The sequence below is a fragment of the Melanostigma gelatinosum genome (genome assembly GCF_949748355.1).
Source record: "Melanostigma gelatinosum genome assembly, chromosome: 15".
NCBI lineage: Eukaryota > Metazoa > Chordata > Actinopteri > Perciformes > Zoarcidae > Melanostigma > Melanostigma gelatinosum.
Genome location: NC_136648.1, coordinates 14,012,365 through 14,029,206, shown reverse-complemented (window position 1 = coordinate 14,029,206; position 16,842 = coordinate 14,012,365). Strand labels below are relative to the sequence as shown.

The following is a 16,842-nucleotide window of genomic DNA, read 5'->3' as shown; positions in this document are numbered from 1 at the left end:
CAGTGAGAGTAAAGGTGTGTCTTTATTCGTCTGCACACTGGACTCCTCCGGGTCCGTGGGTTTAATGGAGTGTGTGTGTGTGTGTGTGTGTGTGTTTTAAAGATTCCTGCCTGTCCTTGAGTCCGGCAGTGAGGACCTTGTCTGCCTCCACGGTGTCGGCTCACTGATTCACGCTGCAACGGCCACTGATCCGTAGGATGGCTCTCATGGGGGGGGGGTGGACAGGCTGCATCCATCACATGGCCTGTAAGAGCTGGGCAGATGTTCACTGACACAGACACTATATTCACTCAGAATATAAGACACACGCATACTAACATACTAACACATAACATAAAACTAAGGATCCGCAAAGTATGCAAACTTTGTGGATACGCAAAATGCTTTGATGTATACGACAAAGTTCAGACTCCAGGCAAATCTTTAAGACAGTTAACACTGTTATTTGCAAGTGATCAGTATAGGCGTCACTAGCTACGCAGCAATGCTGCCGACGCGGCCTTCCAGCGAGGAAGCATTCGCTGGAGGAAACGATGCCACTGCCATGGTGCAGAACTCCGCCGTCACACCAGACAAACTCAGTGACAGAAGAGGTAAACATTGCGATGGGGAAGCAGCAGGAAGTAAAAGTGAAAGTGCCAGTAAACAGCATGGACTCTGCTCTGCACAGTGTAAACTAATTTGAGCAGCCAGAGCAGAGACTGAGACGCATCTCTAGAAATCTGATTTGCAAAAATTGCATTTCATGTGTGTTTTTTAGCGGTCCAGACTTTCTAAAATGAATCTGGATGTGCCAAAATACGGATTTGAGCTGGTAGTCTAAGCAAGGCCTTCTAGATTAGCAAGAGTTTCTGAGAAAGAGACCAGAGTTTACTAGACATACTTAAGCACCCACAAATGATTGCATGAATTCAGACTGCCCAATGGTGGACTGTAAGGCAGACAAAATAATTAGCTTTCTTACCAACTATGGTGGATGAAGTTAAGGTACAGTTAAGAGGAAAAGCTCACGTATATGATGTACTGTAGAAAATATATGAAACACCAAAATGCCTTAAAATAATTTTCAGGCTGTGGCAGCTCATAGCGGTAACAGCATGGTCAACACAGTCATGTGATGCAGAGAAGACATATTGCTTGAGTTAACTTCAGTGTGAACAGTCTGCTGGTAACAGCATTTAATTCATTTAGTGTATACATACAGATTGAGTATGCCATTTTGAAAACAACCTGTGTCAGCATATTAGCATGGTAACATTTGCAAATGAACGATATACACCTGAAGAATGTTGACCTGAAGATAGCGCAAGGTGAAGTTCAGGGGTTAAAGGTTTTTAGAAAACATCCTCAGGGGACCATGAATGTCTGTGCCATATTTCACAGCAATCCATCTGACAGTTGCAGAGATATTTCACTCTGTTTATCTCAACAAGAAGCTCAAATTGAAATCTCATTCTGGCACGAGGGGAAAGGTCAGGTTATCATCAAAGTCCCCTTTGGGGACCACGAGGAGTGAGAAAATATTATCATGTCATTATCTAGCTGGTGCTGGGATGCAGATGCTAATTTTGTTAGATGTTTGTCTTATAAATAGCTCGTTATTTGGGAGCACCTGTATACTCGTGTTTGTTTTTCAGATCTCTGTTGCTCTCCTGGGCTTTGCTCCGCGGAGATGCTGAGGTTTGCTGCTCTGTTGTTGTGGTCATGGGGAGTTGTTGCTGGTTGATAGAGCGAGGCTGAGAACTGGGTCAGCGTCCCTCTGCCTGCGTTTTGTCTCAGCAAATGAAACATTGTGCCAGATTTACAACCAGATCCTTCAGATATGGGATCTGTAAACAAAGTGTTTTTTAGATCTGTCAAAAACATTGTGGGTCTATCCACCCTGCGGCTCAGTAGATGAGACACACTTTCTCTGGGGTTTTACTGCGAGTTTGTATGTGTGTGATCATGTGTGAAAATATGTGTTTTCTGCATGTGTGCGAGGACTTTACGCCTGCCATCATTTAAATTTAGCTGAAATCCCATTTTATGTTTGATCCAATTGATGCCAACACATTGAAACAGTCAGACATGATTAGGGTTAGACTTGAGTCAAAGCCCAGCAAGGAGAGACTGGCAACTTACTCCTTGAACTGTTAGACTCGCCTCTAAACACCAACCCATATATTATTAATCTGTTTGACACTTTCTTCTTCTACTGCCAGCATCAGAGGGCATTTTAACATCGTACTCCCTTGTGATGATGATGTATTCTCTCTTTTTTTCACTTCATCTGTAAAAGAAACAAGCAAAGAGTAAAGAGTTTAACATCTGGGGTTTCTGGTGAGGATGACCGCAAAACATTTTACTCTTTCCACACAAGTTTTCCTCAAGTGTAAAAGTATCTCCACTTACCGCCAACTAGATGGGCACTGTGTTGTGTTCCAGATCTAATGCCAGGTGCTCTTTGACTGTCTCCGAGTTTAAAACAGTGTGTGGGTGAGATGACAGGTTGCCTGAAGGAATGTTGAAGCACGAGTGATTCATCTCATCGCCGCGCAAGGAGAACCAAAGCGGTTTTTAATTCATACCCAGCAAAATGCCACGTCCTACGCACGTATGCATCAGCACATACCTGAGCAAACACATGATGTGACTTGAGGACACAATGATTCAAACGCCTATATTGCTCTTCACATTTCATAGCGCGCATTGGCTTCCAGGCATAATGTGAATGATGAGGAGCTCAGTCTGTGTTTATGCGCGCTGATGATAAATTTATTGTGTTTGTCAAAATGGAGCAGATGGTCTCGGTGCTGCAAGGAGGAGCTGAGGAGGTGCAACATACATGAATTCAGCTGAAGCAGGAAGCTCCCTCACATGGCTCCCGGTGTCTCAGTTCTCCAACTCAAACCATAGATAAGACAAGTTATCTTAAATATCTCACATGGAGCCGTGTTCCTGTCATGTGGTCTCGTCAGTTCTATTTTAATGTCGTGTCAATGATATATCTCCACAGCTTTCAATGCAATATTACTTAAACTACACATAGATAATTCACAGCCGTGTTAATGTAATTTGTATGAGCCTGGGAGATGATCATCTCCACATCCTCTTTCTCTAGTATCATTCATTATTCTCATGTTTCCGGTTTCTCCACTCTCTCTCTCTCTCTCTCTTTGCTTCTCTCCTGTTAATTCCGCCCCTCCGTCTCATCTTGCAGGTGTATGGTGCGCTGACCCTGCCTTCAACAGGCGAGGAGTTGGAGGACCAGGGCCATGACTGGCTTTCCTGGCCCTGGTGGGCGTGCCTTAGTGCCATGGCCAAGGGTGCGGCCGTGGTTCCTGGTTGCTTCTTTGGTTGCCATAATAACCTTGACGCTGCCAGGAAATAGCCAGGCCTGTCCGCCACGGTGCGAGTGCTCGGCTCAGCTGAGGTCGGTGTCGTGCCAGCGCCGGCGGCTCACCAACATCCCAGAGGGCATCCCCACAGAGACGAAACTTCTGGACCTCAGCAAGAACCGGCTCCGCTGGGTGCAAGCAGGTGATCTGGCACCGTATCCGCGGCTGGAGGAAGTGGACCTCAGTGAGAACCTCATCGCCACATTGGATCCCAATGCCTTCGGCACCCTCCAGAGTCTTAAAGTGCTGAAGTTAAGGGGAAACCAGCTGAAGTTAGTGCCCATGGGGGCTTTCGCCAAGCTGGGCAATCTGACCAGCCTAGACCTGAGCGAGAACAAGATGGTGATTTTATTGGACTACACCTTCCAGGATCTGAGGGGTCTGAAATATTTGGAGGTGGGAGACAACGACCTGGTTTATATCTCCCACAAGGTAGGCTCATTTTGTCTGTATCATCACTGTGTTACTGATGAAGAAGTGGATGGACGAACAGTCAATTTATTTGAACAAATCCCAGGAAATGAGATCGTAGTGGAATATTCTCTGTGGTTCCAAATAAACAGTAATATGAAGTTCAACATTTGGAGGAATGGGCATGTTGGCTTTCTTGAAGAGAGTTAGATGAGGATTCATCTCTCTCATATCACATTTAAATGTTGAACTATTTCTTTAACAAAAAGAAAAGAGTCACACAAAACTAAAGTTTGTGTGTAAAAATATATTTTTTTGTTAATATATTAGTTTGTCGGCACCTTTCGCAATACTCACAGCGCCACAAACTCCTAGAATTTTTTATTAGAAGCTAAATATACATGCAAAAAATGTATTTGGTCATATTATAATGGCCTTTTCAGTTTTTGTGAACATACTGTCTTTCCACTGTTTGTTCAACAGCACAATTGAACATTCTCTGCTGATCATCATGCATACATGTTAATTAAGTAAATATATTTAATTTTAGGTTTCTAACCCCTTTATCTTCCTGATTTCCAGGCATTCACAGGGCTGCTGGGGCTGGAAGATCTCACAATAGAGCGCTGCAACCTGACATCCATCTCCGGCCAGACCCTGTCGTACCTGTGCAGCCTGGTCACCCTTCGCCTCCGTCACCTCAGCATCATTGCCCTGGAGGACCAGAACTTCCGCAAGCTCTCTAACATGCGGGGTCTGGAAATCGATCACTGGCCGTACCTGGAGTACATCTCCCCTCTTTGTTTCCAGGGCCTGGACCTCCACTGGCTCTCCATCACCAACACCAACATCACCTCTGTCCCCTCCGCTTCCTTCAAAAACCAGGTGCACCTCACCCACCTCAACCTGTCCTACAATCCCATCACCACACTAGAGCCCTGGGCCTTCAAGGACCTGCTGAGGCTGAAGGAGCTCATCATGGTAAGCACAGGGTTGATGACAGTGGAGCTCCATGCCCTCGGGGGCCTTCGACAGATCCGGGTCCTCAACTTCTCCTCCAACTACCTGCAGACTCTTGAAGAGGGCTCCTTCCACTCTGTCAACAGTATGGAGACCCTCAGAGTGGATGGGAACCCCCTGATGTGTGACTGCCGTCTGTTGTGGATCCTGCAGAGACGCAAGACCCTCAACTTTGACGGCAGAGTGCCGGTGTGTGCGGGGCCGGTGGAGGTGCAAGGGGTCAGCCTCAGCACCTTCACCGATTCTGCACTCTTCGATCACTTTACATGCCAGAAACCTAAGATACGCAACCGTAAGCTGCAGCAGGTAATGAAGATGACTGCATTTAGCTTTAATATTTAGCTAAACTTTGATAAATGCTTGTTGTTTTATCATTGAGGTCTCTCTAATTGCTTCTGGAAGCACAAAAAGTATTTTCTGTGATCTGCCTGATTTTGTTGTGCACATATTCTCCTGAAATAATTGGTTCATGCACTCCTTTCCTCCACCTTTCACAGGTGGTCGCTCGTGAGGGCCAACCTGTGAGCTTTCTGTGTCGAGCTGAAGGAGAACCTGCACCTGCTATTATCTGGATTTCCCCACAGCGCAGACGGATCACAGCTAAAAGTTCCGGGCGCATTACTGTCCTCCCTAGTGGCACCCTGGAGATCCGCTACGCCCAGCTTACTGACAGCGGAACATACATCTGCATCGCCAGTAACGCCGGAGGCAACGACACCTACTTTGCTACACTCACAGTGCGTGGCCTGCCACACGATGCCGCCTCAGCCTTCTTTCTCAACCGCTCGCTGTACAGCGCCGAGTTCTTCAACGACACGAATCTGAACAACACGCGCGTTTTCCTCAAGTTCACCTTGGACCTGACCACCATCTTGGTCTCTACGGCAATGGGTTGCATCACCTTCCTGGGGGTGGTCCTCTTCTGTTTCCTGCTGTTGTTCGTGTGGAGCCGGGGACGCGGCCAACGCAAGAACAACTTCACAGTGGAGTACTCCTTCCGGAAATCGGAACCCGTCACCGGCAGCACCACAGGAGGGACCAGGAAGTTCAACATGAAGATGATATGAAACAACGCAGCCAGGGGTCGCTTGGGGGAGGCATGAGCACGTCCCAAAAACGTGTTTGACACACGCAAACACACACAGCCACTGACTCGCAAAGAAGTGTTAAAGCACAATATAAGTTCCTGTCTATTGGCTCTATTCAAAAATTGAGTGCCCACATCAAATGACACAATTTGCACCCAGATCTCTCTGCCTTTCAGTGGTTTTATTCAGCTTGTGGTAAAAAAAACCATGTTTAATTGATACTGTTAAGAACTACAGTATTGATAGATTTAAAGGAGCTAACTTGTCGTCCGTTCTTGACAAGAATAATAGAGTTAAGAATTATAGGAGATACGTTTTGGAAATTGGCATGATTACTGTGCTGTGGGATACCGGTAGCCCTGTTTCTCTGTTACATTAATGAGGTAATGAATTTAAATACTTTACTGTATTCTGTACAGTCAGGGATTTTAAGAGAAATGAGCTGCAGGGAGGCCTGGCTACCATCCATTTATATAATTTGTGACTGCTCTTCTAAAGTCTGCCCTGTTAAGAATCGTGCATGTAGAAATGCAGATGAGAGTTAAGTTGTGAGTTCCTGCCACCGAATAAAACAAATTGTTTTGAAAGACATTTTTGAATATGTTTTTCTATAGAACATATAAGAGCCTCCTTTATCTATTCTGACCACGGCTGAACAGGGAGAAGGGTTCTTCATTGGCATTATCTTATGTCAAGCTTAAAGGCTGTAAAATACGATCTGATGATAATATCTGATAAGAAGCGCTGGATTTGGACCATTCCTATAAATGACAAATAGACAAAAGATTCGGCCTCTTCTTCTTTGTGAGATTTTGCGACAACGTTAGCTGTGTGAGTTTGGGACGAGCGCACTGGCCGAGAGCTGCCGTGGCTGCCCGCGGCCCGGAGGGTTTGGTTAGGAAGTCAAGCCCACCGGACACGGGCAGCCACTGCAACTATAGCAACCAACACATTAGAGGGCAATGGGGACCAGGCTGGTGGCCGCAGGAAGGTCGCTGGGTACCTACATCACAAGCCCCATCGATGCTCTTTCATCAACAAGAGAGGCTCAACCTGCCGGCCTCCACCTCTGTCCCTGCCCTCTGCTGTGTCGGTGGACACCTGACCTTCCCAGCGCTGCCAGGGGGGAGCAGCCCGGAGTGTTGGGTCACACTCAGAGGCAGAGAGAGGACACACAGTACCACTGTCGGGAGTCTTCAAGTAGACACGCACTGTCATTCTTGGAAACGCACATAGCAACATATGCACAGCGCCTTTTCTCAGGAGAAGTGAAATAACTAGCCGACAGAGTGAGTGTAGCCAACACACACATGCTCTGTTAAAATATTACATTCCAGCAATACTGTACGTAGAGCCATGAAGCCAAAATTCATTCTCCAAGAGAGAACTGTAAATGTTTGAGTGAAGAAACAAAGCCATAGTATGTGTAGGTTGTTTTTGTAGAGCGAGCCGTGTGCATGATTCAATTATATGATAATGATTATTGCTACTGCCATCTTACAAGCTGGTGGGATGATCACAAGACCATCTGCTGTCACTGGGCTTGCATAGAGTTGCACCCCATAACACACACACACACAGAAGTGGTAAAACCTCATCAAGGTTACGTTGATTTATAGGAACAACAATCACAATTGCAAACGTCAATGGACATGCAAGTTGATGAAGCGCCACAGTATGACGCTGCTCTCTCTCTGTCTCTGAGACGGTCGGTGTGCGAATGTCTCTGCCCCCCTAGCCCAGTGCATCCCCCCCTCCTCACCCCCACCCCCCTCTACACACCCCCATTGGGTCCTCCTTTGGGAGGGGTCCCTGGCTGGAGACCGAGGATTCAAAATGTAAATGAAGTATGTGTTAACCCTACCCACGCCATGTGGATCGTATAGTGGAGATCGTAGTGGAGAGTAGTACTGTGGCTTAAAAAAATCAACAACAAAAAAACTAAAAAAAAATTCTTTGAAGTGTTCTGTTGTTTCTGTTTTGTCCTCTATTTTAATTTCCTCAGTTGTTGTTCTCCGTGACCTTTTAACAGTTTTTAAAGTTCACGTTCCTCCGTGTGGGACTGTTCTGTTCTCAACACCTAATATTGTTCCCACGCACTAGACCTTGTCCCTGCATCTCGGCGTGCATATCCACTGAACCAGGACGAGAGAAACAAGGCATCATCTAAAGCAGTGGTGGCTAACATAGTGTCACACATTAAATTGGAGTTGTCACCAGATGGTTGACAGAATAAGAAAGAAGAAAACATAGGTCTGCTACGCAAAGTTATTATATATTTAATATTTTTATCAACATTTATATACTGGATAGTTTTACCTTCTGGAGTCCATGCACCAGCTTTATAAATCCTTTTAAATGGTGATATCTATATATACCACCTTCCCGCTATGTGTATAACACTTTAGTTTCTGTCTGGTTCTAATCAGAGGCTGGTTTGCAGGATGGGAGTTGCATGGTGACATAGCAATTGTCTTCTTTTGCAATTGTCTGGAGTGCTTGTGTGTGTGGTGAGAAGACAGCTGCACTCCATGCGAAATTCTGACAAAATCATACCACACTGGCAGTTAAGTTTAAAATATGTTTGCATCTTGAAATCAGTTGGTCGTTAACAGGAACCGAAGGACTCACAAACTCATTAAACTCATGGACGTGTGCAATATGTCATGAGGAGCATTGCTTCATTTTTAAGGGTCGTATGGCAACCACCATCTAAAGCACATATAACACTGCAACCTTAGAGTTTTGGAAATAATTTGCCCAGGTATGATAGAACCTCAAACTCTCAAAACTTTTGCCAAATAAATCCTGCAAACTCCATTTTTGTCCCTTGTGAGGGATGATGAAACCACGGCTTCTGCGTCAGGATGAATAACTCAACAGCTGTTAAAGATTCATGAGGCCGAATGAGAACAGATGAACAAAGTGGCCTGGTTTTCCAACACCGCTCGTTAACAATGTCAGTGGCCATTTCTGTGTTGAGAACAGGACGTCGCCTTCACGGACGTCTCCTCTCCCTGCACCGACCCCCTTTGTGTTTCCATTCCCTGGTATTTCTCTGTGAAAACTAGGTTTAGAAGACAGTGAGAATGTCTAGTGATTGTAGATGGCGTTATTGTGCAAACATCAATCACAAATGTAAAGCGTAGATGAGGGCGTGTTTTGTTTTATTATCATCTTCTCCCCCTCTCTCCCTTCCTCCTCCCCTCTTCCCTTTCCCTGTCTTCTTAACATTTCCCACCCTCGTTGTCCCTGTTCACAGTATTAGGCTGGATTATGGTTGTGCGGTAGTCGACACCATGTTGTCGTGTTATGATTTGTTGCTCCCTGTGATGCCATCGAACACGGAGCATTGATCGGATCAGTGGAGACAAAAGATGAAAGGGGTGACCCAGGTTCCCTACAAAAAAAACAGAAGAAAAAAAACAGACATTGATTCCCATTTCACGCCCTACTCATTCCTGAAAAGAAAAAGCACTTCTGGAACTTTCCTCTTTAATCTTCTGCCAGATATCCATTGTCCAAACACTTTAGAAATACATGAAACATTTGAATTGGTAGACACTTTGCCAAACAAATGTGCCAGTACACACACCATTGCCTCAGTCCGCCTGACAGATTCTCTGTGCTGCAGATACCGGTGGAGCTGGAGCTTGATTCATTTCCTCCGCTGTAACACTTGAGAAAGTAGGCTGAGCGATCCCCTCCTCCCTCCTCCGGTTCGCCCTTGCCTCGGGTTGATGTACTGTAGACGCCCCAGTTACAGCAGCAGCAATCTCACTATTAGGATACCTTCCACTGGGTAACTCGTCAAAGACCCGGACATAATAAGACGAACCCTTAGACACCAATAGTCATGGCTTAATTATGAGCTAAACCTGAATTTTTTTCATTTAACATTGTTTCTCAATAAGAGGACCAGTCTTAGCTGTTCTCTCACTATTTGACTAACACGGCTGCATTTCTTTATGCATTTCCTTGGTTTCATCTTGTTTCTGACACCAGATTTGCTCTTGCGTCCATCTCCTGCTCCAGATCCTACAGCTGCTGTTTCGATTGGATTATATCTGAGTTGAATGATCAGAGCTGAGAGGAGCCGTAATGGGATGACGAAGAAGTGAGCTCGACTGAGTGGGTGATTACTGGGCTTATTAATCACATTTCCATAACAGACCTCTCATTACAGTGTGCCATGCCAATACTGGAAGCTGAATTCACGCCAGTATTTTAGCATTTTTACATATCTGTTAGATAGAAATATTACATATGGTTGTTTCCTCCAATTGGACAAAGAGATGGTAATACAAAGCTGTCATCATTATCTGACATGCAGGTTTAATTGGGCATGTGGCAGAGCATTGCTGAAGGATTGCTTAAAGCACCTTGAGCTGACAACTGCTTCATCTTAACCTTGACCAGACAACTGCAACTGCCCCACTTTCTATATGGCAATACTGACCCCAGGTGGTCAATGTGAGTAACAGCAACACAATGGGACCATCACGCTGATGTATGTGTTATTGTCTGCGATGGGAAAATAAATCAAGCTCTTGGGTGTCATACAGTGAAACACTAAAGAGAGCACATTGACTGTTAGATTCATATGTCAGTGCTTGGCTGATTTTTCTTCCAGCCACAGCGGGACCTCCTCTCCGCTGTTGTCCGGGGCGATGTTTGCTCTCCTGTGAGGGCGTTATGAGGAGAGGCCTCCATCTGATCGGAATAGTTCTGACCTGGTTTGCTGAGAGTCAGTCTGTAGATTAGACAAATACTTTCTGACGCCCCCACAAGTCTCTCCGACTTCACAACAAATAATCACAAAACATGATGAAATGTCACAGCATCATTCTTTCTCTGGCTGAGAGCTGAACGGTCATCACTCTCGCTTTCAATCCCTTTCTTTCTTTTGGTTTTAGCAGGTTTAATCTATGCATGCCTTTTGTATACAGTGATTGGTCTTGCCAAACTCTCAGCTACGCTTGTGCGGAGAGCTATGGGTGCCATTGTTGCTGGCCATGGGACTGGTTGAAACAGACTTACTGCGAGAGCAGGTGGGACCATGAAAGTGTTTTTAATCTGGTAATCACCTGCATGTGCATTCACAGATATTTAAAAGAAGTGTGCATCTTACAAAAGAAGCATTTGTTTACTTGGGATAATTGTACTTTTACACATATCTACTCGCACACAGAGTGTTTAGCTGGAGATAAAACGATTGATATTCCAAGCAGGATGGTGGGACTGATCAATGCTATATGGGGATTGGATAATTAATGGCATACTTCCATTGATCTGTCTTGAACCTTGCCACTCTCCCAGAATCCCTCTGAAGTAGGAGGAGGCGTGCAGAGCTCCAACAGACCTGGTTGGCACTCATTCCTAGGTTTCCACATTACCTTTTAAGATGATTTTCCTCTTTTAAGAACGAGATGGTGCCAGATTTAGACTTTTTTTTCCCAGGTCTGAGTCAGTGCGCTCTCTTACCGCTCCCACTCTTCAGAGGAAGCTGTCACCATGGTCTAGCTCTGTATTTGTTGGAGCCCTCTAACAGAAAATATAGTTAGTTATTAGAAAAGTTCTCAAATTGGCTAACTTATTTTTCTCCTCTCTCTCTTTCTCTCTCTCTCTCTCTGCCTTTTCTCTCTGTCTCGCTTTCAACTTGGCGCCGACCTCGTTAAACAGTTTTTCATCGATCACTCGTAGTTTTTGTGCAAATGCATATTTGTAGCCTGTTGACACGGTCATTACTGACCCCTGAAACCTAGGAATGGGTGCTGAGCGCTCCAATGTAATGCAGAGCTAGCATTGAGACAAGTTGTTCAGCTTGACAGATTGAGTGGACTGATCAACCATTAAAAGCATATATGATGGCTCATAATAGAGGCTGTTACGCAGTGAGTCCAAATTCCTCTCTGGTCGCAAGAACATCCGACCGTACCAGAATTATAACATTTAGATTTTGCAACGCGATGTGTGGATCCTTGGGTGTAAAGAACAGACACTGTACATATTAGATATATTAGCCATACCATGTCATCAAATCTGTAGACCTCTTTGCCATGTCTGACAGAGGAAAATGACTGTTGAACTGTAAATAGTGTAGTTATAGTAATATAGGAATTAACTGCTGCTTCTTTTCTCCAGGGATCACCCATGTTTTGCTCAGTCCCATGGCTGCTTGGTCTCAAAGGGAAAGATGAGACAATAATGTACTTGTCTATAAAACACATATTAGTTCTTTTTTTATTTCAATACATGTTTTATATACTGTCTGTCTTGTAAATTAACTCCTTTCATCATAAAAGCATGATGTGACTCTGTCAAACGTGTCCTGTGTGTCTCTTCTCGTTACTGTGCTGTTTGGTGTATTCTCCCTCAATGCAAAGCACAAAGGAAATGGAGGACAAGCTGAAAGCTGGAAATCATTTACATAAACTCCAGGTGGTGGTGAAACAGCTCCAAAATATCTTGGAAAAAAAAAAAGGAAGAATTAAATCTTAGGAAAAACATCTTGATGTCTCTTTGAGATGTAGCTTTTCAAAGTGGCAGTTTGATTGACATCCAGCGTCTCATGTTGTATCATTTCTTGTCAGTATAAAATGGTAAAGTCTGCTGATATCTTTGTTTACTAACTGCCGAAACAGTATGACAATGAGTATGCAGTACATACTGTATAATGGCTTTGGGACATGGCTCGTGACGGTGATTGCACAATACCAGGATCCTCAAACTGAATGGAATTCAACCATCATTCAATTTATTTTTCCTGCTGAGACGTGCATAGATTAGTAGTATTTCCTCACCAGAACAGCTCTCCTTGCTGTGTGGAAAAAGGCTTTGAAACAAGCTTTCAGTTATGAAAACTCAAAGTATTTTTCTATAATATGAATACATCATGACTAAATTAGCACGATCATACGCTCAGGAAAAAAAAATAGCCTTATGAAGTAATTATTATATTTTACTGAAAAGTTAACTGAGTAAATCTCATCTAAATTAATTCAAAAGAAATATATATGTATTGATTTTCATCCACAGACGTGGTGTTAGGTACATCAGTGTTTCTAAAATCCTGGCCATGTGTCCTCATGCTGTACATTTCCTGGACTTGATTGTCCACATATTTTTATTTAACACCACCAGATGGTAACAGAGCTCCACAGTCAGAAACCATCACACAGAAAGGAAGTAAGTCAGCCAATCGCTTGTTTCTTTATTTGTTTTAGTCAAAACACACAATTTAACCACACTGGTTTTCACTTGGTGCATTATTTGTCCCAGTTATTACTTGAGTCTCCCTCCACAGGCTGGAGGCAGACCAACGTGACTGTGTTGCTGGGAGGTGAAGATCAGAAGAAAGGCTCTCGTGTGTGTGTGTGTGTGTGTGTGTGTGTGCAGGCATTTGATCAACATCTTCGATTACACGTCCATTTAACGAGTCAGATCACCCCCCCCCCCCCCCCCCCCCACCACCTACACCTACATCGTGGCCAGGGGAGGGTCCCGGGTGCCTCAGCCCCCACAGTAAAGGTCACTCTGCAGAGGTTAAAGGTGACCCCACACACACACACACACTGAGCGCCATCCTTCCTCCTCCCCTCCCATTTCTCCTGTCCAGTCTTTCTCTGCCCTCCTCCATCACTCTCTTTCTCTCTCTCTCCTTCTTCTTCTTTTTTTGTCTCTGCTCTATTTGAAATTGATTGTCTTCTACCATCACAAAGACACTTGGTTCTCATTGATTGGTATGAGGGAAGAGGGAGAGAACATCGACACTGGGTCTTCAACAACTCTGAGGTCTGTCAGAGGGAAAAAGCAAACAACACCATTTTGAAGCACTGAAGGAAACCCGCATTTCAGCTGTCTGTTTGTTTATGTTTCTACTTAAGCAGACAAACACACTGGCTGGTCGAATTTAGATGAAATACGGATGAGCGGAAACACAGGAACAAAACAGAGAAACTCACTCTCACCTGTGTGACGAAACAAAGGGCGGATACAGACGGTGTGGAGACTATTTCCACACAAAGGGAAGGGTTACAACAGGAGGACAGACGCACAGCGATGAAGCTGATACACGTACAAATACACACTTCTTTTTTAACAAGTACATAAATAGCACATAAAAGACACAGAGCTAAAACAAAGAATGTACCTGGAAACTAAGCTCAGTTGTTTTTTTCCCTGTTTCTCCCCCTCTTCATTCATCCTGCAGTTTATATATACATATATAGTATCCATGCATAAAAGAATCGCTCATCCCAACCATAATGACAGAGGTGCTTTGGTTGGTTCTCTTTTTTTAATATGGGAATCACTTTTACACGCTTCGGAAACAATCAAACACAAAATAAGCCAAAAAGTGACGCAAAACAGAAATTGCTGCGTCTTTTATCTGTCATTTTCACGTTGATCTTGAACAATTTTCTCCATTCCTACATCTTCATTTATATTCATAACCATTCGTCACTGATTTCTTTGTCCTCTTCTGTTACATCGTCATATATATTATGTCCTTTCCTACCTGATCAAGTATTCATACTCATCCTTTCAATGTTTCTCCTAACTCCAAAAAGGAAAACGTGCAAACCTACAAACAATAAATGAACCACCTCAAAAAGATGTCAAACTATAAGACGGCTTATACTGCACACACTCCTTCAAACAAATCTTTTAAAAACAAACAATCATTTTTGCTGTGACTTTAATGCCATAGCTAAACATTGTCATTATTGTTTCACTACATTAACCTTTACAATAAAGATTTGAGGTATATCAAGATGAATTGTCTACACATGCCTGCCTCGTTGTGATGCTACCCTGGACGGAGGGACCAGTGAAGAGGGTTTGGATGGGTGGGGGTCACTGGCGGGCTTCATGTGTCTTTTGGAGCTGTTAGGTCTCATCATGTGTGGACTGATTGAGCATCGGTTGGTTAATACAAAGGTTAAAGTTTTAGATGCGAGCCAATGAGAGAGTGGGGTTAGAGGGCTTTGTAAACAATCGGAGACACACACACACACATACACTCGAGTTACAAATTACACAAAAATATCTCTGGTGGGAGTGTGTGTGCATGTGTGTGTCGTGGAGAGGACTCTGTGAGATGACATCGTCTCACCAGCATGTAAAAATGTATTAAAAAAACAAAACGGAGGCAGTAAACAATATATTTCCTTCCTTGTGGGAAAAATTCGAAACAAAAGTCTGTTTTTATGTCATGAGGACCCGCTCCTGTGTTGCTCCCCCTTCGCCCAGTGTGTGCCCCCCTTCACCCTAAACACTGTGTGTGTTTATGTGTGTGTGCGTGTGTGTGTGTGTGTGTGTGTGTGTGTGTGTGTGTGTGTGTGTGTGTGTGCAGAGCAGTCCAACCCCTTGTTGAAGGAAAAAGGCACTCAACTCTTCCCACATAACAAACACCTCTGTGTATTTGCCATGCAGCACGACTGCTCTGCGGAAGTGTGTGTGTGTGCACTAAGAAGCACATCTGCATGTGTGTATAGTGTTTGCATGTGTGCGCACGTCCCAGGTCCAGTGTGAACACGGCAGGCTTGAAGTATCTTTGGTATTGATGGCTGTGTCACAGTCCACTCTATTCTGTGAGGTAGCCACACACACACACACACACACACACACACACACACACATTAAACTGTTTCCATCACTAACTCTCTGGGTCTGAGCTTCAAATATCTGCACTGAAACGCGACAGTTTTTCCCCTCTGGACTCTATGAGACGTCTTAAGTGAGACCTCCTCCAACAGGGAATCTGTTTTAGTGCACGACCAGAACCCAAAGTGTGGAGGAATGTCACGTCAATGTTTCCGATGATGGGCCTCTGATGCTCCCACTGCACCCTTCTTCCTCCCGTCTGCGTCTCCTCTCTAATATGATTATCTCCCGCTAGAAGATGCTACACAACAAGTGGCTTTGCCCACCCAAAAAAATGAAACAAATTCAAAAAGACACAGAGAAATGAGGCGGTTCTCACGGTAACCCAAAAACAGCATTACCAGAGGAATGCAGTGACTGTCCAGTTCAAAGGGCTGATAGTTCAGAGATCAAGGATCAGCGGCCTTCACTCACACAAGTATTCACAAATATGCACAGTTAGTCATTTGTGGTATTCCTTCCTCGTCTGTGTATAAGATAAGTCCATGTTGATTCTTCTTTTTTTCATCTTTAAGTTTTTTACATTTTGTCGACAAGGTGCTTCTTTACATAAAGTTTTAGCACAGCATAGCACAATAGTCACGAAAGAGAAACCATGTGTCTATGGTACTATTATTACCCGCATCAGTAGTTAAGGAGGGAGAAATGAAAGAAAGACACAACAGGGGGAGAAGCAAGAGAGTATAGATAAATAGAGAATAGATAAGACAGAGAGAGAAAGAGAAAGAGAGATGAAATGAAACACTATTTACAGTCATTGTGTTCCTTGTCGATCACATCAATGTTTTTCTGAGGTATGGAACGTGCCCGTGTAGTGCTCGCAGTGTGACGGTTGTAATGACGCAGGCCAGACGGGGCGCATGGCGACGGAGCGGACTGCACCTGTTCTCTGATTATCATAAAGAGGCAAACATCATTGGCACTCAGGATCCTATATTGTGACATTTGACCTCTGCGTTTGGCCACTAGAACAGAGCAGACCCCACCCCCACCCCCCCCCCCCCCCACTCCCTCCCTACACTCGGGCACGACACTTTTTAAACGGGTGTCACCCCTGTTTGATTGTTCTCCTTTGGTAACCTGAAAATAACCTCTCAAGTGACTACACGGTGTATGGACGTGGAGCCGTACAACGAGACATTCTTAAGAAACAAACATTCAAATGTGTATCAACGGCCTTGTGAGTATAATCATGTGTTGTCCGTTTGTTTGGTGTTTGCAGGGCTACACGTCTGCTTATATGGAGTTTTGTGGTATCTTTATCCTAATATAAA

The 16,842-nt window shown here is 44.3% G+C and overlaps 1 protein-coding gene across 1 annotated transcript; it reads left to right on the top strand.

The window, feature by feature from the left end:
• Positions 1 to 3,257: 3,257 nt before the first annotated feature.
• LOC306789023 (leucine-rich repeat and immunoglobulin-like domain-containing nogo receptor-interacting protein 3) lies at positions 3,258 to 5,878 on the top strand (the record flags this gene model as incomplete). The annotated part of the gene is made up of 3 exons (XM_079284779.1): positions 3,258 to 3,812; positions 4,374 to 5,117; positions 5,309 to 5,878. The coding sequence occupies 3 exons, from the start codon at positions 3,258 to 3,260 to the stop codon at positions 5,876 to 5,878; spliced, it is 1,869 nt and encodes a 622-aa protein (XP_079140905.1).
• Between the last annotated feature and the right edge of the window lie 10,964 nt (positions 5,879 to 16,842).